Genomic DNA, 24,279 nt, shown 5'->3' with positions numbered 1-24,279 from the left:
CCGGAGTCACAGATACAACTAACTCAAATGCTAGCCCTGCTTGGGAGATGCCCAGAGATTTAACATGCCTCACTAGCACTTACGCTTTCTCGAAGGCAGTTTATGTCTCCGATTCCCAGTTGCACATGTGCCCTTTCTTCACCAAGTGACATAAGGGATGGAGGGACTGTGCCAGGTGGGGAATAAAAGTCCTCCATAGCCCTGAAATCCCTACAAAGCTTTGCACCTCTTTCACGTTCTTAGGGGTTGGATAGGCTGACTCTTATCAGTCAGAGCTTCTGGGACAACATGGTGTCACCAGCTGGACCCCAAGACCTGGCCTTTACTGCCCACCTGCTTGTACTCACTGACCATTGTCCCCCATTTTACCGTAAGCCCTTTTTTCCAGTTTATCTCTTCACTCAGGCAAATGGAAACCAAAACCACCCCTCGAGTGAAGTGACTGCCCCAACAAGACCTCCAGTCAGCCCAAACCACCCAGACCAGTTTGAAAGTGACCGCCCACTCATGCCTCCTAGATGGACCACGGAGTGACCTCTGGAATGACTGACAATTACCTTTACTTCATCATAATACTGAAATCTCCACCCAAGGAGGACCACAGGCCTCATCTACATAACATACAATGTCTGTATAGGCATGTCTCCTTAAGGTGCATGCACGGCCTTATGCCCACGTCTACATAGGGTGACAAGGCTTCCCTATCTAAATATTCATCTGAACCCTAAATAAAAGGAACCCATTCACCCTTGCTTAGGGGGCCATGGGTTTGGAAGTTATTCCCTGTGATCTCATTTGCTGCAAATAAAGTTTCCTTTGTGCAACAGCTCTGCCTGGTGGATCTGTGACTCACCAAGGAGCAAACTCACAATGGTTTGGTTATAATGGGTCTTACCCAACCAGGAGACCTGCAAAAGCTTTACAGTGGTGTCTGAGCCTTGAATTTTCTGTGGTTTCCCTGCCCATACTCTTCCTTGAAGAAGAAAACGCCCCATTTAAAAATTATTTTAAATGAAATTCTTGTTATTTGACTTTATATACAAATTTAACAGCTTTTTCAAAACCATTATTGTAGCATTTTATTCTTGATAATATATATAGATTTGTATTTCATCACACTGAGAGAAATTTCAAAAACAAATCATGTAGAGACTTTTTAATTCAATTTATATGTCTCCTGCTTGATTAAACTTAAATATATAAACATTCACAATGACTCCAAATGCACGCAAAGGTTGTAGTAAAAATTACTTAACTAATATTAAATAGTTATTAAAAAGGTCTTTTTTTGAAAAAAGTTTTATGGGCTTAAATTGTGACTTTGTTTCTTAGATCTTTTTTTAAAGATTTATTTATTTTATTTATTTTTTCTTTAAATTTTTTATTGTTATGTTAATCACCATACATTACATCATTAGTTTTTGGTGTAGTGTTCCATGAGTCATTGTTTGTGCATAACACCTAGTGCTCCATGCAGAACGTGCCCTCCCTAATACCCATCACCAGGCTAACCCACCTCCCCACCCCACTCCCCTCTAGAACCCTCAGTTTGTTTTTCAGAGTCCATCGTCTCTCATGGTTCGTCTCCCCCTCTGACTTATTCCCCTTCATTCTTCCCCTCCTGCTATCTTCTTCTTTTTTTTTTCTTAACATATATTGCATTATTTGTTTCAGAGGTACAGATCTGTGATTCAACAGTCTTGCACAATTCACAGCCCTCACCATAACACATACCCTCCCCAATGTCTATCACCCAGCCACCCCATCCCTCCCACCCCCCACCACTCCAGCAACCCTCAGTTTGTTTCCTGAGATTAAGAATTCCTCATATCAGTGAGATCATATGATACATGTCTTTCTCTGATTGACTTATTTCACTCAGCATAACACCCTCCAGTTCCATCCACGTCGTTGCAAATGGCAAGATCTCATTCCTACATCTTAATGCATGGAGAAATGTCCTTCAACCTCTCCATCTTGGCTCAATTTACTCATCATTAAAATGAGATTAATAATAGGACCTCATTATTGATTGTTGTGATCATTGAATGAGACTTGTGAAAACAGCTTAACCCAGTGAGTGACATATAGTAAATAACAAATGATTAGTACCGTTAGAGGGTAGCTGTGGAGGTATGTCTTACACCACTGTTCCTTTTTCCTACTTTAATTATTATGATAATACCCTCACAAACAGGTACCTTCTATCCCATCCGCATTGCTAATGCTCAGTTAAATATTTGGGAAGATGTTATGTAAGGGTACAAACATGCAGCTAATAGAGAAATAACCCCTGAAGACTTAATGCCAGGCATGGAGATTATAGTCAACCATATTACATTATAAAATAAACTTCCAAGTTGCAAAGAGACCAGATCTTACTTCTACGCAAAAGAAATAATAACTATATGATGTGATAGAGGTGTTAGCTAATGCTACAGTGGTAATCATACTGTAATATGTAACTGTATCAAACCAACATGTTGTATGTCTTCAATTTATACAATGCTACCTGTAAATTATAGCTCAATAAAAATTTATGAATTGTTTAATTCACACGTGAAATTACAAATATGTAGAGAATGTGTGTTTTCCTTTGCTCTACTTTGTAAATTCAGAGAAAAGGCAGTCAAAATTCCATGATTGCTCTTTAAATCCAGGGTTTGTGGCCTTTTGATGGCAGACCGTGTAAAGGCAACTTTATTTTCTCAACTGCCTTTGCGAGAAAACGTACTCGCTAGTAAGGAGGCAGGCAAGAAATAGGAAAAAACAGCACCAACCACTGATATGAGGATCTGAGTCTTACACCTTGTTCTGCCACTCAATATTTACATGATCTCCAGCAAATAATCTCTCCTATTTGGGACACAGTGTCTTGTTTGTGATGAATGTATTAAATTAGATCACTGCGTTGAACTCTAACATTCTTCTCCATCCCCTTTCTCTTTGCAAATATCATAGAGCTCACAGAGCAAATCTTCTCAAACATTAAAGGCCACTGTTGATTAGAAACTGAGGAAAAAGGTGATAATTGAATTCGTGATAGGAAATAACACTTTCCTTTATTGAGATACATGAGAACCACAAGGGCAGCATTATCAACATATCAAGGGTAGTTCTATGGGGAGGTTCTATCGCCAGAGGAAAGAGATTTGATTTTCAGCTGCCAAAATGCAGAGGGAGCTGACTGAAGCCTAAAGCAGGATTTTTAGAACCAAAGGCAAGTAACATCAAATTGGGATGAGCCTGGGTAAAAAGCAGATGAATAACTTGTTCTTGTCCCACAAACAGATCCCATTAGGACTTCAGTGAAAGCTGCTTGCTTCCTTCTTGTGCTTTACATGCTATTCCTGTGACTTAGCTCATCTCTGACTGAGTCCTCAATAGACCTGTAGCTCCCTCTTCCCAATCTGCTCCAAACAGATCCAAACTGGAAGGGAGAGGAGGCTACAGCCAAACCTAACTAAGGGCTTAGGATGTGCAAGTCAAGTAATTCCCTAAGGAATGTGCATTCTGATCTAATCATCATCACACAGCCACCGTTTCAAATGGTTATATTCTTACCATCTCTGTTGTAAAGCTCTCTATTTGCAAATTATAAAAATAAAAAAATAAAAAAATAGGAAAATTGGTAATAACTACAAATATTTAAAAAGAGTGCAGGGGCACCTGGGTGGCTTAGTTGGTTAAGTGTCTGACTCTTGGTTTTGACTCAGGTCATCATCTCAGGGTCCTGGGATGGAGCCCCGTGTTGGGCTCCACACTCAGTGTGGAGTCTGCTTCATATTCTCTCTCTCCCTCTCCCTGCCCCTTCTGCTCGTGCTATCATTCTCTCTCTAAAATAAATATATAAATCTCAAAAAAAAAGTGTACAATGTTTGGATAGCTTTAATAAAATTATTCACCAAAATATAAATAATATGCTTCACAGACATTTATAAAATTTGAGATAATAATACAAATGTAACAGAAATTAATTATAGCATAATTTTAGTGTTTGCAGAATACCTCTGTTAGATGTAATATTCTTTAAAAAATGAGATAAATCATTTGTTTTATTTAATTTCCATTTAGGCTACAAGGCTTTTAAGTTAAATTCTACATGGGAATTTTTCACATCTTGTACAGATGAATTAAGAGCAGAACATAAATTTTGCCACCTTGAAATTTCATGAGAGAAAAATTCCAAAATCTTACTTAACAAAATTCATGGAAAATCATATCTGATACAGAAAGAAATTCTTCTTTAAGAGTAGGAATAAGAAGGGATTCGAGAAGAGTAAGATATTCAAAAATATCTTGTTCTCTATTCTCCCACAGTGAAGAGGAAATTTGTATCATATAAAAAAATAGCAGCGTACTGATCACAAGAGTCAGGTACCAGCTGCTCTGTCGAGTAATTAATGCTCCCAAATGTAATGGTGTTGTGTTACACTTCTCTAATAAGGCTTTAATATTTAATTGCAATGAAAATTGCCTTCAGGGGCGCCTGGGTGGCTCAGTTGTTAGGCGTCTGCCTTCGGCTCAGGTCATGGTCCCAGGGTCCTGGGATCAAGCCCCACATCGGGCTCCCTGCTCAGCGGGGAGCCCGCTTCTCCCTCTCCCACTCCCCCTGCTTGTGTTCCCTCCCTTGCTGTGTCTCTCTCTGTCAAATAAATAAATAAAAATCTTTAAAAATAGATAAAAAATATTTAAAAATATTAAAAAAGAAAAAGAAAATTGCCTTCAGACAAAATTTTATATTTATGGTTATAGCCCAGAATGTTATTCTATGATGAAAGCTCAAGCCAAATAATGATTTTCAACATTTGGCATGTATCATTGAGCCAAATAGTGAGCACCTGTAAATATGTATAAAGGTAGCCATTACCTTATGTGTTAGAGGAAGGAAAAACTAGAAATTATTTGTGCCCATTTATAAATTGCAGAAAAGTTTAGAGTTAAGAAGATAGATACCCAAATACATTGATGAATATAAAAGTAATTTTTAACACATAAAAGTATTTCAGGTATGATCTTATTTGACTAAAAATGAATAAGCAATATCTTATATAAACTCGACTTATATAAGCTTGGAAAATGTCTCAAGGTATATGCAAGAAATCTTTAAGCATGGTTGACTTTAAATCTCTTTTTTTTATTATTATTTATCTGAGTGAGAGAGAGAGAGAGCACAAGCAGGGGGAGTGGCAGGCAGAGGGAGAAGCAGGCTCCCCACTGAGCAAGGAGCCTGATGTGGGACTTGTCCTGGGATCATGACCTGAGCTGAAGATAGACACTTAACCAACCAACCAAGCATGGTTGACTTTAGAAGAGTGCACTTAGGACAGATGGGAGGTCTTTTATTTGCCACATTCTTCTCATACTGTTAACCATAAAAATATTACTTTTATAATTTGGTGATAAAATTATAATCAGTTATAAAAGTGATAAAACAAAGAATAAAAACATATACATATTTTGACTGATATTAAGATATTAATTTGTTGGTTAGTAATATTAGTTAATTGCATATTCATATTAACATATAATCATATTATATAATTCATATATTAACATATAATCATTTATTGATATTAGTTATTACTGAGTGATCATAACAAATTATTGACTGTAGTCATTATGATTCATCATTTAATAATTCACTTAACTCATCCAACTAGATCATCTTTTTTTACTGGTCAAAAACCAAGTGCTGATAAGATCCATGTTAGAGGTGCAAATATTTTATGATATATGCATGTAGAATTTTAAAATTTTCTTTAATAAATCTATATAACTATAAAATAGAGGATGCAGAGGAAATTGAGCAATACATTGAAACAATAAAAAGTCCCACTGAGAACAAGGATATTTTCTAAGATGTGAAGTCTGTGAGTCATTGGTGTGGGGATTACCAGGTCATATATATATATATATATATATATATATATATATATATATATATATATATATATATATTACTAATGCCTTCTGACACTTGTGAATTTTAATCCATAGAGACCAGTTTGATCTTGTTCTTAAGTGTTTTTTTAAATTTTTTATTGTTATGTTAATCACCATACATTACATCATTAGTTTTTGATGTAGTGTTCCATGATTCATTGTTTGTGCGTAACACCCAGTGCTCTACGCAGAATGTGTCCTCTTTAATACCCATCACCAGGCTAACCCATCCCCCCACCCCCCTTAAGTATTTTTAAGGAAAGGAGTGGAACACTACTACATCTAACTAACCTTCCAGAGAAGCATGATATTTTCATGTCTAACTGAAATTGCTTCTTCTGGCATTCAAATTTATTTCTCCTAAAATAGGCCCTAATATAAAACAAAAATCCCTAAATAATTTAGAAGAATAGAATGAAACTACTTGCTGAGTCTCGAAGGCTCCAGAAGCTGTTTTGACATGAGGAATGGAGCTGAATTTCAAAGTAGTCATACCACGTGAGGCTCTTCAACTGGGGCAGACCTGTGAGATTGCCTAGTGTTGAACACTTTGATAGAAGAGATACAAACCCACAATGCAACATACACAACACGAGAGAAATCCAGAAGGTTCAAGAGAAGCAAGTGAAGGAGGAAGAAAAAAACATAAAATAGGAAAAGGAATTCACATGGCTAAGTTGTAAATGCATATACTATACGCGCAGCTCTGTGCCAAGTGTGAAGATTTGGAGTTGGCCCTCTTACCAGTTAACAAATGTGTGGTGGCAAGGACTGAAAGTGAAATTAGAAGTGCAGAGGAGGGCCCCACAAATGTCAAGGGCAGACTGAAGGATGAGTGAGGCCTACAAGAAAGTAGAGAAATTTTATCCACCAAAATTTTTCCACCAGTATTTTTCAGCCCCTGATGTGTCTGCACGCTCAGCCCATTTCTGTTGATATTTAACCACTTCACCATTCCCCCATTTAGTTGTTTCTTGAAGTAGGAGACAGACTTGTCAGACTTGTCACCCGGTAAAATCCCTTGTCCTCCTTATGCAAGAAAGGAAACCCTGACTGAAACACAAAGCCACAGGACACGTTAATATTATAATGTCTTAGGGTTGCACTTCCTAAAAATCAGAAAAAGATTCATTTTCCTTGAATCTTACCAACAAGACTCAGAAACTGACGAGAGGAGAGAGAGAGGGAAAGAGGGAGAAAGGGAGGGAGAGAATGAATTCATGCCAACCATCTATATCACAAGGCACAGGTAACATTTGCAACTCTCCCTTTCTTTCATAGATCTTTCTTTTGGGAAGAGGTGATAAATATTTTGAGGGACGGGACAATAGAAAAGTCTCCACTAGAACAAAAGAAGGGAGACAGAGACAGAACGCAAGAGAGGAAGCTGAGGCAGTGGTTAGGGACCATATGTTGTACTGAGGATCACTGGGCTGGATTCCAGGGAGCTGAATCAGACTGCTCTGCCCACCCTGCCCCTGTGTTGTGTTGGGCAAATCACCTCACTTCTCTGCAACCCACTTTCCTGTCTGTAAAATGTGTATGGGGCGGCGGGGTGGGGGGGGGGTGGCGGAGAGGAGCTACTAGAGCATGGCCAACGTTTTATCTGAATTGATTTACAGAGGGTTTGGGAAATGAAACACCGAAAAGAGGAGAGCAGGAGAGAGACAAGAAAAACAGAGCGGGCAAGAGGGAGAAAGGGAAAGATAGGAAAAGAAGGGGAAAAATCTGGGAGACTTAGGAAGGAAAAATTGCCCATCTGTCTCAGTTCATGAATCTTCAGATTAGCAATGGCTTATTCTAGTGGTTCCGAAAGATGGTTTCCAGACCAACAGCTTCAGCAGCTTCTGGGAACTTGCTGGCTCAGTACCAGGTCTAATGAATTGTTAACTCTAGAGGTGAGGCGCCATCACCTGTCTTTCAACACACCATCCAAATGATTCTGATGCGTGCTGAAGTTTGAGAATTACTCCATATAGAATAGTGCAAGTGGGAAGGAGATAAGTGGTTGAATAAGAATTTCTTTTGTATCTTGCTAGGGGAAGATTGACCATGTTTGCGTATTTCTTTCTACAGAGAAAAGATGCCTGTCTTCCCAAGTGCTCTTATGGACTGTTGCTGGGGTCTCCATGCTACTGCTCAGTGCCTGTTTTATCACCAGATGTGTTGGTGAGTTCAAAAGGTCAAGTTTAATCTCCCTGGTGAATATTAGGAGTAAAATCTTTCTTGTTGCCTGTGGGTTCTCTTCCCCCCAAAAGGGTATTTTTCTCCAGGTTATTGCTCAACTAGAACCCCAACTAGTACAGAACGGTTACCAAATTTCAGCGACCTCTGACACATTTTTAATGATAGACACTTTTCATCTCCTTGGTGGCCTTGAGTCTTCCCCTTTGTACTCCTGTCATTACGGTAAGCTTCTCTATGGGATCCTAGCCAGAGGCATGACAAAATCACTTTTTGGAAGAAAGGTAGGGAGGGTTGGCATAAGAGAGAGTGAAAATGCATTTGTTTTCTCTGGGCCTTTAGACCTGAAATAAAGTACATTCATCTTCATAAATCAGGAAAACCATGAAATGTGAATTCCCTCTTCTTTCTTCGAGTAAGTAAATCTTGGTGCCTCTCTGTGTAGAAGGACAAATAGAAAAAAAAAAGAGGAAAAGAAAAGAAAAAGAAACCATGATGATTATTGGTACTTTTGTTACAAATACAAAAATGATAAAATATATTTTTATCAAGAATAATGAACATTAACTCTGACCCTTTCTTTACAGTGACATATCGTGTCTTTCAACTCTGTGATGAGAATAAGTTCCAGCTACATGAGGCATTCATGGACTTCTCCTGCTCCAATGATGGATCGGGTATAATAGTCCTCAAATTTGAACATCAACATTTATATATCGACACTTTTTTTAAAGATTTTATTCATTTATTTCAGAGAGAGAGACAGAGAGTGCAAGCATGAATGTCAGGGAGGAGCAGAGGGAGAAGCAGACTTCCCACTGAGTAGAGAGCCTGATGCAGGGCTCCATCCCAGGACCCTGGGATCATGACCTGAGCCGAAGGCAGATGTTTAAACAACTGAGCCACCCAGGAGCCCTTATATCAACACTTTTTTTTTTTTTTTTGGCTTCTAGATTGATTTGGAGACAAATAAAGTAGTTGCATGATGTTCTGTTTTTCAAAAACGAAATGTAAAATCTTGCCTGTACTATATAAGAATGTTGAGGAATTGGTAAGAAAACAGTTCTAGAACTTTGAAAATGCAATTAGCATCGAGACAGGAAATCTTGGGGACATTACAGAAAACTTTTAGAATAAATTTGAGATATGTCTCAACAGAAAATCTAGAAGTGGAAGGTATTATCTCCAGGAATGCATTTTCTTTTCATTCTTCACTTGCTTCCAAATGAAGTGAAGGAGAAAAAAATATAGAGAATAGGGAATTTGGAAATATCTCAGAAATATACTCCCTACGCTCTTATATATGTAGTCTTGTTCCAAGTCTTAGCAAAATGCTACATGATGCTCCACTGGGCTAGGACACTCATGGAAACTTCTCTCCTCCTAGGTTCAGTCAAGAATTGCTGTCCATCGGACTGGGTACATTTTCAATCTAGCTGCTACTTCTTTTCTACTAACACCATGTCTTGGGCATCAAGTTTAAAAAACTGCTCCAACATGGGAGCCCATCTGGTTGTTATCAACACGCAGGAGGAGCAGGTAGTTGGAGTGCAGCCTCCTCTGGTGTCAATGTGACCTTCTCCACAGGATCTATCCCTTTCTCCATATGCGTATACAGTGTTTGGGCCACAATTACTATTTGTTAAATAATGTATTGAAATGCATGCTGTTCCTACTATTTCTGTAAGTCGATACTTACTCTATTTTCATCACTAGAAGAGCCTAAAAAAAAAGGGAATTTCCATGTTCAGTTTCTTTATTAGGAAGATGGGGCAGGGGCGGGGGAAAGGGTTGGGAGTTCATTTTAGAATGGCTATTATGTTGATGAGCATATCACATGATTATGTCAGATATGTCAAAGATATGTCCACTATCTTTAAGCTGTGATGAATAATGTTTCATGCAGGATATATACAGTAGATTTTGCTACAAATAACAGTAGATAAACTTTGAATGAGTTATTGAGAACCTCCTTCTCCGTTAAAGATTTGATTCTACAGTAGGTATATTTTTCCCACGATGAAAAAAAATGAGAAGATAATCCTCCATGATCTTACACTTTCAGAGCCACTTATCTATTATCTGTAGTAAATGTCGTACTTTATCTTTTAATAACAATTACCTTCAACATTTGTTCAAAATTGGAATAATTGTGTTGCTTCCATAGGAATTCCTTTTCTTTGCGAAACCTAAAAGGAGAGAGTTCTATATTGGACTGACAGACCAGGTGAATGAGGGTCAGTGGCAATGGGTAGATGGAACACTTTTGTCAGAAACTCTCAGGTAATTTCCTTCTTGCAGGAGAATTATAACACTGTCTCAAATCCCAGAGTTAGACCATTGTTGCAGGGAGTTCTCAGAACCTCCTTCTCTTCCACGAGATATCTTCAGGTCAACCTTTGGTGACAACGACATGCAAGAAGCTAGACGAAGGAAGCATGAAGATCTAGTGCTCTCAATTCCTGAGACTATCTGAATAAAGGGGAAATAACAGATGAAAAGAAGGAGAGGGTTAGATTTCAAGACTAATTCATTGGAAATGCCACAAAGACAGAGTGAAATTCAGAATCTTATGCCCCAGACTAGTAAATGAGACAAAAATAGTGATTTGAAAAGCATATTTATGGAGTATCTCTTTTCTCCTTAATAATGACTTTACATCATGAGAGCACAGCACTTTGGAGTTTTCAAAGTTTTTATCTCATTCATTATTTCATTTTACCTAAATTACACCTTTCTGAGATACATTGATATTATTAATCTTCACTTAGCATTTGAGGAAACTAAAGGTCAGGAAGGTTAATGTCGGTTCTAAGAGTACAGGCCAGATGTGCTGAGACTTTAGAAAGTTGCTTCACTACAGCACTGTAACACCACTGAGGTATGTACCTAAGTGAATACAAACTCGGTGTGGAACATAAGGAACCAAACTTAAGATGAGATATGAGTGTGAAGGAAACAAACCCACCAGAATATCAATAGCTACTCATTATGGGTGGGACAACCATGAGGGAGCATGACAGAATAGAATGTCAGGAATATCCAGTCCAGCTTCACTCCTCATAAACTCTATGACTTAGACAAATGGTTTAGCTTTTCTGGGATTCCTTTTCCTTACCAATAAAATGGAGATTATAGGGGCACCTGGGTGGCTCAGTCAGTTAAGCGTCTGCCTTCTGCTCGGGTTGTGATCTCGGGGTCCTGGGGTCAGGCTCCAAGTGGGGTTCCTTGCTCAGCAGGGAGTCTGCTTCTCCCTCTCCTTCTGCCTCTCCCCCTGCTGTGCACTTCCTCTCTCTCGGCCAAATAAATCAATAAAATCTTTTTAAAAAAATAAAATAAAATGGAGATTATAATGCCTAACTAATGAAACTGTTGTGAAGTTATACAACACAAATGTCATTTGCCTAGCATAGTAGATGACTTGACTTCTTGTAGCTGGGATTTTAAATCTTCTGCATTATTCTCTTTCAGCTTCTGGGATGTCGGGGAGCCCAATAATATAGTGACAGTGGAGGACTGTGCCACCATCCGAGACTCTTCAAATCCCAGGAAAAATTGGAATGATGTGCCTTGTTTCTTCAATATGTTTCGGATTTGTGAAATGCCAGAAATAAAGGTCTCAAGCAACAAAAAAATTCTCTAAGAGCAGAAAGCACAACTGAAATGCATAAATATGGAGGCACAAGAGCATGAACCCAACTCCAACCTGAGAGAAGTTGTGTGCCGCATTTAATGAGGACTCCATAGGGACTTCGGGAGGACTTTGTTGCTTTCACTACCAATAAAAATAAGTCGTTTCGAATGTTACAATTTGTGATACTGATTGACGTTCTTGTCTCCATATTAGTGTCAGGACTTCTCAAAACTTACCAAGAAATTCTCGAACTAATGCCGGGAAAAGAAAAGTTTGCTCCTTTGGGCACATTTGCTTCATTTGTGAATACTGATGTGAAAATAGAGGGACACAGAGCAAGTACAGAGCCCAGCAAGAAGAAGATTTTCACAGTGACTTTGAACAATCCCCTGAGTTCAGGCTCTGGTCAATTCTTTTTCTTTCTGGCTCCTGAAAAGTCTGCCTTGCTTTCTTGATTGCATACCAACCATTTTTACCCCTGCCCGAGCGTGTATCCTCACTATGTTTTCCTGTACGATGAGTAAGAAACTCCCTCAAGTCATGAAACTTATTCCTGCTCCAAAGACATGTGGACTTCCTGGGTAAAGGCCTTGACTGTGTCTCTCTAGGAAAAGGCCATGCTAAGCTTCAGCTCCAAACAGACTATTATTCAGTCCATTCATCCCAAGAACTCCCTTTTCTCTTTATTCTCTTCCACTGAATAACTGAATCTCACCTGAGTTTGTGGCTATTGTTCAGCTAGGGTCCAACAGTCAAATTGTTCTAAGAGAAGAGTCAGCTTGACAATTTCCTATCTCAAGCCTATCCACTATTTGCCTGATATTTTTTTCAGTCCTGAGAATGTTTAAATAACATAGCACCTTTAATAACCATGTTTCTTGCACACAGCACCATAAAGAGACCCTCAAAATTCATATATTGGAATGAATGTGTAATCATGAAATGGGAAAATTCAACTGAATAAGTGAATATAATGTATTATCTTTCCCTATAAATGTTTATCCCTCTTAGGTATAAGGGATCACATATGGTTTTGAAACCAATATGCCTTTAAACCAAAAGTCATTCAACCTAAATGTAATCCAGTACATATATCTTCTACTTTCTAATTCCCTTTTTTCAAATTATAAACATCAATGAAAGACATATGGAAATGCTTTTGTTCACCATTGTTTCTCTGTTGTTGGCTATAATTTGATATTTTAAATTTTATTTCAATATTGAAAGATATATAAAAGTATTGGTATACATTATTCACCGTGTATTTATAATTTGTAATGCAATTAACTTTGTCTTCAAAGTTTGGCAAGAAAAGAAACAATCACTCAGGGTTTAGTGGTTAAAGATCAACAGGACTCAAGTTATTTATCTGGAAAATTCTGAGGGGTAGATCATCTGGTTGAAACTATCTTAAAACATATTTTACAATAGGACCTACAAAAATACTTAGGCATCAGAAAAGCCAGAAAGTTCCAAAAAATAAAAGGGTAAATAATCATCCGTAGTCCCAAGACTGTATTCCCCAAGTAAACCACTGTTAAGATGTAAATATTACCATTTGGTCCTCTAAATATTTTAAAGAAAAATCATTCTAATACATTTGGTGAAAATGATACATGCTCATTATCAAAAATTTTTATTTGTATGTTATTATGAATATGTAAATATTATTCACAGCGGAATCTTGTACTGTATAATGATTATATACTATATTATATATGTTCTTAAACACATTTTGCTTTTTGTATAGCTAATATTGGCAGCATTTTTTATTTATCTAGTTTTCTATGTACTGATTAATAATGCATCCCTTAACTATGCAGAATTGTACATCACATCTCAATGCATTCAAATACATTCTATCAGTCCCATGTTTTCAAGAAGAAAAGAAATCGCTCAGTAGTTAAGCGTCTGCCTTCGGCTCAGGTCATGATCCCAGGGTCCTGGGATCGAGTCCCACTTTGGGCTCCCTGCTCGGCGGGAAGCCTGCTTCTTCCTCTCCCATTCCCCCTGCTTGCGTTCGGGCTCTTGCTCTCTCTCTCTTTCTCAAATAAATAAATAAAATCTTAAAAAGAAAAGAAAAGAAAAGAAAAGAAATCCTCTTGGAACTGTCTTCCTTTTCTGATCTGAACTGGGATTGTTCTCATGGTTTCTTTCACAGCCATTATTTTGTTGATTTTTATTATATAAAGGAAATATTTTGTCACAGGTTATTTCAGATTATGATACACCGATATAATGAAACCCTATTTAGTTATTTGGAACAAGGTATAAAACATTTCCCAAACTATATTTTTAAGTAAAAAATGTAAGATGATTACCCCAAAAAACAAAGAATCCAATTAAAAACTGGGCAGAAGACATGAATAGACATTTTTCCAAAGAAGACATCCAGATAGCCAATAGACACATGAAAAGATGCTCAACATCCCATCATCAGGGAAACACAAATCAAAACTACAGGGAGCTATCACCTCACACCTGTCAGGATGGCTAAAATCAAAAAACACAAAAAACAACAAGTGTTGGCAAGGATGTGGAGAAGAAGGAATCCTCTCACACTGTTGGCAGGAATGCAAGCTGGTGCAGCCACTGTGGAAAACAGTATGGAGTTTCCTCAAAAATTAAAAACAGAACTACCATACGATCCAGTAATCACACTACTGGGTATTTACCCAAAGAATACAAAAACACTAGTTCAAAGGGATATATGCACCCAGATGTTTATTGCAGCATTATCTACAATAGCTTAACTATGGAAGCAGCCCAAGTGTCCATCAACTGATGAATAGATAAAGAAGATGTGCTATATATACAACAGAATATTATTCAGCCATAAAAAAGGATGAAATCTTGTCCTTTGCCCAAGTGGATGCAGCTAGAATGTATTATGCTAAATGAAGTAAGTCACTCAGAGAAAGATAAATACCACATGATTTCACGTATGTGGAATATAAGAAACAAACAAACGAGCAAAGGCAAAAAAGAGAAAGAGAGACAAACCAAGAAACAGACTTTTAATTATAGAGAACAAACTGATGGCTACCAGAGGGGAGGTGGGTGGGGAAGGGGGAAAGAAGGGATGGGAATCACAAAGTACACTTACCATATGGTGAAACACAAACAGACAAAGCCCCTGAGATTCGCGGGGGAAGGAACTGCAAGATGTTTAAGACAATGTAGATCATGTTTCCATTAGTGTAAAAAAAGGTAGGTTATATATGTATATACATTTATATAACACATATTTAAACATATACAGAAATACATATAAGAAACTTGACAATCATATTTTTCTGAAGAGGCATTCAAGGGACTGGAGTTCAGGGTGGAAGACTTAACTTACACTTTCATTTATATTTTTCCTGTTTGCCATTTTAACACATATATCTCTTACTTTTTCAAAGACAAAACCAGTATTTAAATGTTTTTAGGGCTTCAAACTTCTAGGACTACCACAGTGTCCTAATACATTTTGCAGTTATTTTTATGAAATTACTATCAGCTGTCTTAAAGAAATTATGAAGAATAGGAGAAGTGCCATGAGAGTTGGGAACAGATTGAAAGGGGCTGAGGGGAGAAACAGGGAGACCAGTCAGAGGCTACTGCAATAATCCGGGTAAGAAAGGTGGTCTGTTGTGGTCACCATAGAGGTAATAAAAAATAATCAGGCTGCAAGAAATGGATTAGGGAGCACCTAGGGGGCTCAGTTGGTTGAGCATCTGACTCTTGATTTCAGCTCAGGTCATGATCTCAGGGTTGTGAGATTGAGCTCCATGTTGGGCCCCACGTCAGGCTCCAGGCTTGGTGGGGAATCTGCTTTAGATTCTCTTTCTCCCTCTGACCATCCTCCCTCTCTCTCTCTCTCTCTCTCTCTCTCTCTCCCCCTCTCTCAAATAAATAAATAAATCTTAAAAAAAAAAACATTTAGAGGGTTTGTCATAACTGGGGCTAAAATAATGGCATACCACTACCAGTTGGAATACCCTGTGTTTGAATCTTAAGAGCTAAAAATCTGAGCAGAAGAAAACAATGACTAAGAGATTGCATCATTTGAGCCGTTGTGTTCGGTATGTAATCGATGCATACCAATTGAAAAAGAAGTACTCTGATATACTGTCAAGAAAAGAAAGTTCATGAAAGTGGATTCTCACAGAAAAGATGATTCCTGCCATCATACCACACAAAAACACATTATCTTGAATGAATAGAACAAAAATAAATAAGGCCATCATAACTGAAAGTGTTCTATTTTCTCAGCAGGTTTTCTCTGTCCCAACGGTGTGGGTACATTCTTCCCTAGTCTAATTAGTTCTTCTTTTCTGTCCCCATACAAGGACTCCTTTGGAGGTTTCTAGTTGAATGCTGTTCCAGGTAATTTACAAATCCTTTTTGTCTCAAAGTTACAAGGAAAATCATTCCAGGCCCATTTGTCTTGAACATTAAAAAGGACAACACAATTTTCTTCCCGATTGTTCGGTTCACCCTCATGCCATAATCTGAAATGAAAGAAAAAAATATATATAAACATATATTTATATTTGTGTGTGTGTGTGTGAGTGCGTGTGTGTGCGTGTGTGTGTGTGTGTGTGTGTGTGTGTGTGTGTGTAGGTTGGAGGACATGCAGAGAAAATGCCTCTGGTGAAAAATTTAGAGCTGCATTGTCTAATAGAAGTATCAGAGTATATCAGTATAGAGGGTACTCAACACATAATGTTCTATTCTGAGTAAGCATTTCTACATCGGTTTATTCCAGCCCAAATGAATTCTGCTTGCTATCTTCTCGCCTTTGCCTATAAAGCTCTTTCACCCCAGTCAACATACTCACAAATTATGTGGGTTAAATGGTGTTTTGTCCACCAAGGACCACAGGCCTTCATGGTTCTCAAGTCCCAGGAAATAGGAAAATCGTGGATCCAAAAATTGAATAATAAAATTCTGCATAAAAATGTAAATTTTTATAAGTATATTTGCATTTATCATTTAATAGCTATTATATTAGGAAAAGAGAGAAAAGTTCAGATACGTTACTAGCTAAGCACAAAAGCATTGTCATCAGACAGATCTGCTTTCAAATCCTGCCTCTGCCAAGATTTCTCATCTCCAAAAGGACAACTCTACTACCTCGCAGAGTTACTGTGAAGAGTAAGTGAGATCATACTTGCAAATCACTTAGCACAATGTTTAATAGGATCAGATTTTTAAAAACTTTTGTTTTTAAAATTGCCTTCTTTAATTGCATGTGTATTAAATTAAGTTCCATTTTATTCAAAGAGTTGGTGAACCTATAGATTGCAAAGCCATGGGAACAGAATCATCTGGGAAACCCCTCTAACTAAGAAAAGAGTTGACTATGAGTTATGGTATGTATATAGAAGTATATTACATGAGGAAATACATTTGTTTTAAAAGAACCGAATTAAGCTTAAGATTTTTTTTTACTTAGAATTTCAACCGTACAACTGAATTATTTTTCCTATGCTTTCTCCTGAGAAGTTATTTCAGTCCTGCTTAACCATTCATTTATTCACTTAATCACCAAACATTTATCAAGACCTATCCAGAGTGCCTAGCACTGTGCAGGACTTTGGAGATGCAAAGATTAGGGGAGCACAGCTGCAGCCCTCCATAAAGCAGAGTCATCAGCAAAGACAGGACAGTGAACAGATAACCTCACTACAGTGATGTAAGTGCCATGATTACACAGTGCGCAAAGTACCATGGGAGTATCTCCAAACTAGAACAGGGAGGATGGAGTAGGGAAGGTAGTCAGGGTAGTTTTCTGGAGGAAATAACATGTGAATCAAATCTGGAAAGACCAGAAGTTGGCCAGATGAAGAAAAATGAAGGAGGAAGATAAAACAGATGAAGCAAAGGCACAGAGGCAGAGCAGAGAAATTCTTCTTTCTCTGCAAAGAGATTCAAACCAGCAGAGAGATGGATGGAAGCCTCCCAACATACCAACTCAGCTTCTGTGCTGATGGTGGCCAGATGAGCCCCCATGCTCGTGCAGTTCCTTTTGCTCTCGGCCCATGTCTTGTTGTCAGTAAGAGAAAAATAGCAGTTGGACTGGAAGGCTCTCCAGCCAAAAGGACAGCAATTCCAGGTGCTCCCTCATGAGAAAATTGAAATGAAAGTCAGTTACAAAGGAGCATTTCATCTGTAACAGATTGCATAGCTATTCTGCTAACTATCCAGTTAACATTTTTTGGAAATAATACCAGGATTCCCAAAATCATTCTGTTCCCCTTTTTTAAAAATCCTGAAAATTACATTTCTAAATATTTCTGAGCAAAAGTATCTGAATCACATAGTGACTATATGAAAATTACAAGATATTCTCTCAGAAGACAACATCATTTCTCAGTGTCCTTACATGTATTTACTTCCATATTTTGAAGTGCTTCTAGGACAAAGCCTTTTGCAGGAAATTTTATCTAAAGGGGGTAGAGAACCTACTAGAACTCTCAAGCATTTCCCCATCTTCCCAAAGGATGGGGGATTTTACAAATTCTAGCATAATAAAAGAGACAAAGTCACTTCAGCAAAGCTGTATATTGTAGGAGGAAACAGTCCTTAAGATATGGCTGAATCAAAAGAAAATGGAATTAAATTAATGTTATGTTTTGGATGCCAAAAATGGATCCTAAATGTGTTGTTATATTCTCCAGTTATTCAACTGATTACAGTCACGAGAAATCTATTTCTATTTATTGATGTTCACTCTTGCACCAGATACTCTTGTTGTTTTAATCTCTCCTGGTTTACTGCTGAGTACTTTAAATCAGATTATGAACCTGAATGGAAATGGAAGTAAGAAAGACATTCTCCTATGCCCTTTTCTATCTACCTTTCAATTTTGATTTCTCTCTGGTGCATGTCAGCTTCGTGTGGTACTCTGGTAACTTGAACACTCCTGTATCTCTCCTGCAGCGCAGAAAGTTGCGATGAGTTACTGTCAAAGGGGAAAAGAGTTAGTTTTCTTTTTCTGTATAACCACTTAATCAGGGAAATAGGAGCTGATCACTCTGGTCCTTCTCTTCCCCTAAGAGTTAGGTCAACTAACTCCTATTCTTACTACCCAGTTCCTTTGTTCCAGCTCCAGATGAATAGGTTGAAAAGGGTTGTCAAAAATTAACATTTTTATTATCATATTACCCATTTTGTGCTTTATGGGAGCAGTTCTGCAAACTTTTATGTGTATATGCTTTTAAGCATATTTTTCTATCAGAATCTGTGTAAGAGCGGAGATTTTTAGTAAACATCGGGATAGTTCTGCCAAGTTTTATGAGCCATATACACTTATTTATCTTTTAAATATTTTTACTTCAAGGGGCACCTGGGTGGCTCAGTCGGTTGAGTGTCTAACTCTTGATTTTGGCTCAGGTCATGGCCTCAGTGCTGTGAGATCAAACCCCACGTTGGGCTCTGCGCTGGGCATTGAGCCTACTTAAGATATTCTCTCTCTCTCTCTCCCACTGCCCCTCACCCACCCCATTTGCACTCTCTCTCTCAGATAAATAAATAATAAATAAATAAATAAATATTTTTATTTTGAAACATAACCAAGTGCAAAGAAGTGAAAAACACAAATGTACAGTTATTCAAATTATTGTAAAGTGAACACTCCAGGTAACAACAATCCGGCTTAAGAAACACAACATTGCCAACACCCCGGGTGGCCTTCACATCCCAAATACAACTCACTTCCTCTCTCTTAAAGGTAACTATGCCATGGATTTTAAAGTAATCACTTTGTGCTTTGCTTCACAATTTTACCACTTGATAACATATCCCTATACCATACAGATCAGATTTGCCTACTTTTGAACTTTTATATAAATAAAATGATAAAATATGCATTATTTTAGTTCTTTTGCTCAGTGTTATTTCTGAAATTTATTTATACTGTTACATACAACTATAATCCATTCATTTGTATTGCTATAAAGTGATCTATTGTCTTAATGCACTAAAATGTATTTATATATTTTTCTTCTGGTTGACATTGCATTGTTCCAGTGTTTGACTATTATGAACTATACCCTTCTGAGCATTTTTGATCATGAATCCTAGAGCCCATAAGCATGCATTCTTTGGGCTATATGCCTGGAGCGGAATTGCTGGTAGTAGGATATACATAGTGCCAACTATGATAGTGGCAAAGTTTTCCAAAGTGGTTGTACTGCTCTATGCTCCCTCTAGCAGCAATTCTTTGGAGGTTCAGTTGCTCCACATCATCATCAATATCTAATAGTGCCGGACTTTTTAATTATTGCCATCCTGGTATGTTTGCAATGGTATCTCATTGGGAGTTGAATTTTCATTTCCCTGCAAACTAATGAGCTTGACATTTTTTATGTATTCATTAAACATTTCAATTTTTCTTTCCTATAGGGCCTATTCAAAATTTTTATTTTCCTGCTGTATTTGTCAGGATTTTTTCCTATTGATTTGAAAGAATTGTTTATATATACTGTACATTAATTTTTTATCAATTATATGCATTACAAACACCTATGGCTGTTTTCTTGGTATTTTTGTTGTACACTAATTCTTACTTTAATATAGTATAATTGGTCAATATTTTCTTCATTGGCTAGCACATTTTATTTTTTATTTTTTAAAGATTTTATTTATTTATTTGAGAGAGAGAGAATGAGAGATAGAGAGCACGAGAGGGAAGAGGGTCAGAGGGAGAAGCAGACTCCCTGCGGAGCAGGGAGCCCAACACGGGACTTGATCCCGGGACTCCAGGATCATGACCTGAGCCAAAGGCAGTCGCTTAACCAACTGAGCCACCCAGGCGCCCTGGCTAGCACATTTTATGACTTAAGAAATCATTCCCTGCCTTGAGGATATGAATATGTTCTCCATTTATTTTCTAAAAAGCATTATTGATTTGCTTTTCACATTTGGCCAATAATCCACATCAGGTTGGTTTTGTATATGATATACAGGAGACCGATTTCATTTTTTGAGTAAGAATAATCAATGGTCCTCCAGCACATTAATTGAACAAAACTGTCCTTTCCCTGTAACTGCAATACCCCCTTCTGTTTTATATAAAGAGTTCATACATGCAGGATCTATAACTAAGCTCTCTATTCCTTTCCTCTGGTCTATTTGTCTGTATTTGCACCTATACTATATTACTGTAATTATAATAACTTTATACAAGGTCTTGCTATTAGAAAGAACAAATGTTTCAACTGTTCTTCTTTTCAAAGCCAGACTATAGTCCATCTGAAAGTTGGGTTTTTGCTGGTTATTCTTTACTGATAAGATACAGCCCTTTGTAATCTCAGTCAAAAATGGGGAATGATTTACTACAGCCACCAACCTTCATATGTATAGAAAAGTGTTTAACTTCCATCTGTCATTCCCTGACACAAGACAACACCAACAAAGAATAGAAGGTTAAAAATGTAGCTCTGGATTTTAAATTCAAGACCCTGAAAAGCAATATGGATTGAAATGTTGGGGGTTGGCGGGAATCAAAATAACAAAAAGCTTAGAGGAACTTTATGAATGTTGTTTGGGGAAATTCACAAGTTCCATTTCAGCTAATAACTTACCCAAACAGTTTGCAATAAAACAAGCACTGAGAAGTGAGATGAAAAAAACAGCAACAGCCCACGGGATCAGCTGGTAATGCTGGCCTCCTTCTAGGACAAAAGGAAAGATAAATACATTCTCTGCCACAACAACTAAGGAAGATATTCTACTGAGAAGCAAGCTAAATATGAGATGATCCACAATATCTTAGATCTAGAGGAGAGCTTAAAGATTTCCTCCTGAATAAATCAGTTTTAGAGCTTACAGATAAAAACATACATACATACATATAAACATACATTAAATGTAAACTTTTTTTTGAAGGGAAAGGCTCTTTATAAGACAGAAAACCCCAAAATCATAAAAAATTGATAATTTGGGTCCATAAAAATTAAAACATCCATAAAAGACAAATAATGTTAAAACACAAGGGACATATGAAAGAAAATCTTGTCACAATATTAATGTCTAGACTGTAGAGAGAATTTCAAAAATCAATTTGAAAACTGAGCAAGAGTTTGACCAGGAAATTTACTTAAAATTTAGTTTGCTGAAATTATAAATGACCATTAAACAAAAAAGTACGCTCAAAGAAATATAAACTAAAATATTATGGTATAATTTTTCACATATGAGATTTTTAAAAGAAAATAGAAAATATGTAGTATCAGCAAGACTGAGAAGAAATAAACTCTTTTGGTGAGGAAACACATGCATATGCTAAACTATAAATTAGAAAGCCTTTAGACAGACCAAGTTAGTAGCACTTATCAATTTTTAAATGTATCACATTTGCCACAATTTCAATTCTAGAGCTCTATCATAAAAAATAATTGAACTTATTTATATGGAAGGATATTCATTGCAGTACTTTTGGAAATAGAAGAAAAAACATCAGAGATCAATACTTGCATGTGTATTATAAATAGTACAGATTCTAAATGATGGTGAATCTCTATGATGGAATTCTGCACAGCAATTCAAATAATCCTATATATCAGTATGTATTGACAGAAAAAGTCTCCAAGACATATTCTTATATAAAGAGGTGTGTTTCAGGACCAGTGTACATTATGGTCCCATTGAAGTTTGCCATGATGGAACGATGAGGTGAAGAAAAACATTAATTTTAAATTAAACATAATTTGTCCTAGTAGGAGGCCAGCATTACCAGCTGCATTTGTTCTATTTCTCAAAAATATTGTTTAATATCCTTGTAATACAAATACATTGTGACCCTTAAGTACAGCACAAAATGGGATAAAGTCAGAGCCTCAGGTAAACTGTGAGCCTTAGTCAGTGTGATTTGTCTATCTTCCTTCTTCCTCTTGCCTTTAAAAGAAGCTTCCCAAATTACTCTCTTTCTTTCCATCTTATTTTTCTTTTGTATAATTTATCTCTTCTCTTGGCCCAATTCATGTTTCACAAAGAAGTTTCTCTTACCCAACATACTTGAATCTATCTATGACCTTCCTTTTCACCAAAGTCATTGTCATTTCCTTTAACTCCTCCTCATCATCATCTTCAATCTTCACAACTGCAACTACCATTAATTCATATTTTTAAATCTTAGTCATAATTACATTTACCTCTTTAAAACTGAGAGGAGAGAATGTACTCACGTTTATTTTGAGGTTCTTCTTGCCCCATTGTGGGTTAACTCTCTTGCTGTCCAGTGGTTGGCAGAATGAGAAGCCTCTTCTAATTTTGCCCCAAGTGTGTATTTCCGTGGGTAAGGAGTATACCTTCAGAAATACTTGAGATTGAACATTAATCTTACTTATTCTGGTAAGATCAGAAAGTTCCCCGTATAAAAGATAAGTCAAAAGAAGAAGTCTTTTCAAAGACAAGTCTACTTTGATTCACCCTGGGAGACAAAGACAAAAGGAAGTTGGGAAAGCAACATCCAAAACAACCAGTAGAAATTTCCATTAAGTATATTGTAATCACTAGATTAGTGTGTCATGTGAAATTTCTCGTTTTGTTTTTATTCATTCAAACAAAAAGTTTAGCAATGCCTTAAAAGAATAATCATTAGTCCTAATAAAAATTTAACAAACATTCCTTCATCCTTCTTTCTTTCTTCTTTTTTTTTTTTCTTTCGGATGTTATATTTTCGAAGAAAGTTACATGCTTAAGGTAAATTCTGCCTTAAAAAGTTCTCTGAGCTGAGTAAGTTGTGTGCAAGATGCCAAAAGACAATGTGAGCAATGAGCTAAAGCTTTTTTTGTTTTTAAGATTTTATTTATTTATTTGAGAGGGAGAGTAAGAGGGAGAAGCAGATTCCCCGCTGAGCAGGGAGCCCAATGCGGGGCTTGATCCCAGGACCCTGGGATCATGACCTGAGCTGAAGGCAGATGCTTAACTGGCTGAGCCAGACACCCCTGAGCTAAAGCTTTTAATATACATAATGTATGGGGCGCCTGGGTGGCTCAGTTGGTTAAGCGACTGCCTTCGGCTCAGGTCATGATCCTGGAGTCCCGGGATCGAGTCCCGCATCGGGCTCCCTGCTTAGCAGGGAGTCTGCTTCTCCCTCTGACCCTCTTCCCTCTCGTGCTCTCATCTCTCATTCTCTCTCAAATAAATAAATAAAATCTTTATAAAATATATATATATACATAATGTATGTATATTGTATGTAAAGAAAGAATAACTTCTGTTTTGGGGTTGAGAAAGGATGGTGGAGCTGTTGATTAAATCCTCAAATCTTCCTGGATGAGAGAAAATAAGCTTATTAAGGCAAAGGAAAAAGAAATATAACATTCTGTGATAAAGACATCATCAGGGTCCCTGATTTCTTTTACAGTGCTATCATGGACTGAATGTTTGTGTCCCCCACCCACGCTGGCATCGTGATCTCAAATGTTCCAGCCTCTAGAACTGTGAGATATAAATCCCTGTTGTTTAAGCCACCAATCTATGATATTTTGTTACAGCAGCCTGAGATCACAAAAACA

At 37.2% G+C, this 24,279-nt stretch overlaps 2 protein-coding genes across 6 annotated transcripts; one reads left to right on the top strand and one right to left on the bottom strand.

The window, feature by feature from the left end:
• The first annotated feature begins 6,927 nt into the window (after positions 1-6,927).
• LOC113923177 (C-type lectin domain family 4 member E-like) lies at positions 6,928-11,932 on the top strand. Of its 2 annotated transcripts, none has more exons than XM_027595835.2 (6): positions 6,928-7,195; positions 8,023-8,115; positions 8,718-8,807; positions 9,518-9,669; positions 10,298-10,413; positions 11,602-11,932. In XM_027595835.2, exons 1-6 carry the CDS (start codon positions 7,159-7,161, stop codon positions 11,771-11,773), a joined length of 660 nt encoding a protein of 219 aa, XP_027451636.2. In that variant the 5' UTR covers positions 6,928-7,158; the 3' UTR covers positions 11,774-11,932. The 2 variants fall into 2 exon arrangements, with proteins under 2 accessions (XP_027451636.2, XP_027451637.2); XM_027595836.2 differs by having other exon boundaries at positions 7,063-7,195; positions 9,518-9,549.
• Positions 11,933-14,499: 2,567 nt separating this feature from the next.
• LOC113921317 (C-type lectin domain family 4 member D-like) lies at positions 14,500-23,180 on the bottom strand. Of its 4 annotated transcripts, none has more exons than XM_027591735.1 (6): positions 22,945-23,180; positions 21,343-21,432; positions 18,615-18,719; positions 17,726-17,877; positions 16,593-16,702; positions 14,500-16,263 (listed from the first exon to the last, which is right to left on the bottom strand). In XM_027591735.1, exons 1-6 carry the CDS (start codon positions 22,970-22,972, stop codon positions 16,119-16,121), a joined length of 630 nt encoding a protein of 209 aa, XP_027447536.1. In that variant the 5' UTR covers positions 22,973-23,180; the 3' UTR covers positions 14,500-16,118. The 4 variants fall into 4 exon arrangements, with proteins under 4 accessions (XP_027447536.1, XP_027447537.1, XP_027447538.1 ...); XM_027591736.1 differs by having other exon boundaries at positions 21,343-21,429; XM_027591737.1 differs by lacking the exon at positions 18,615-18,719.
• Positions 23,181-24,279: the final 1,099 nt, after the last annotated feature.

The sequence above is a fragment of the Zalophus californianus genome, chromosome 9 (genome assembly GCF_009762305.2).
Source record: "Zalophus californianus isolate mZalCal1 chromosome 9, mZalCal1.pri.v2, whole genome shotgun sequence".
In the NCBI taxonomy this organism is placed as follows: Eukaryota; Metazoa; Chordata; class Mammalia; order Carnivora; family Otariidae; genus Zalophus; species Zalophus californianus.
Note: the sequence above shows the minus strand (reverse complement) of the source record. Positions and strands in the feature narration are given on the sequence as shown.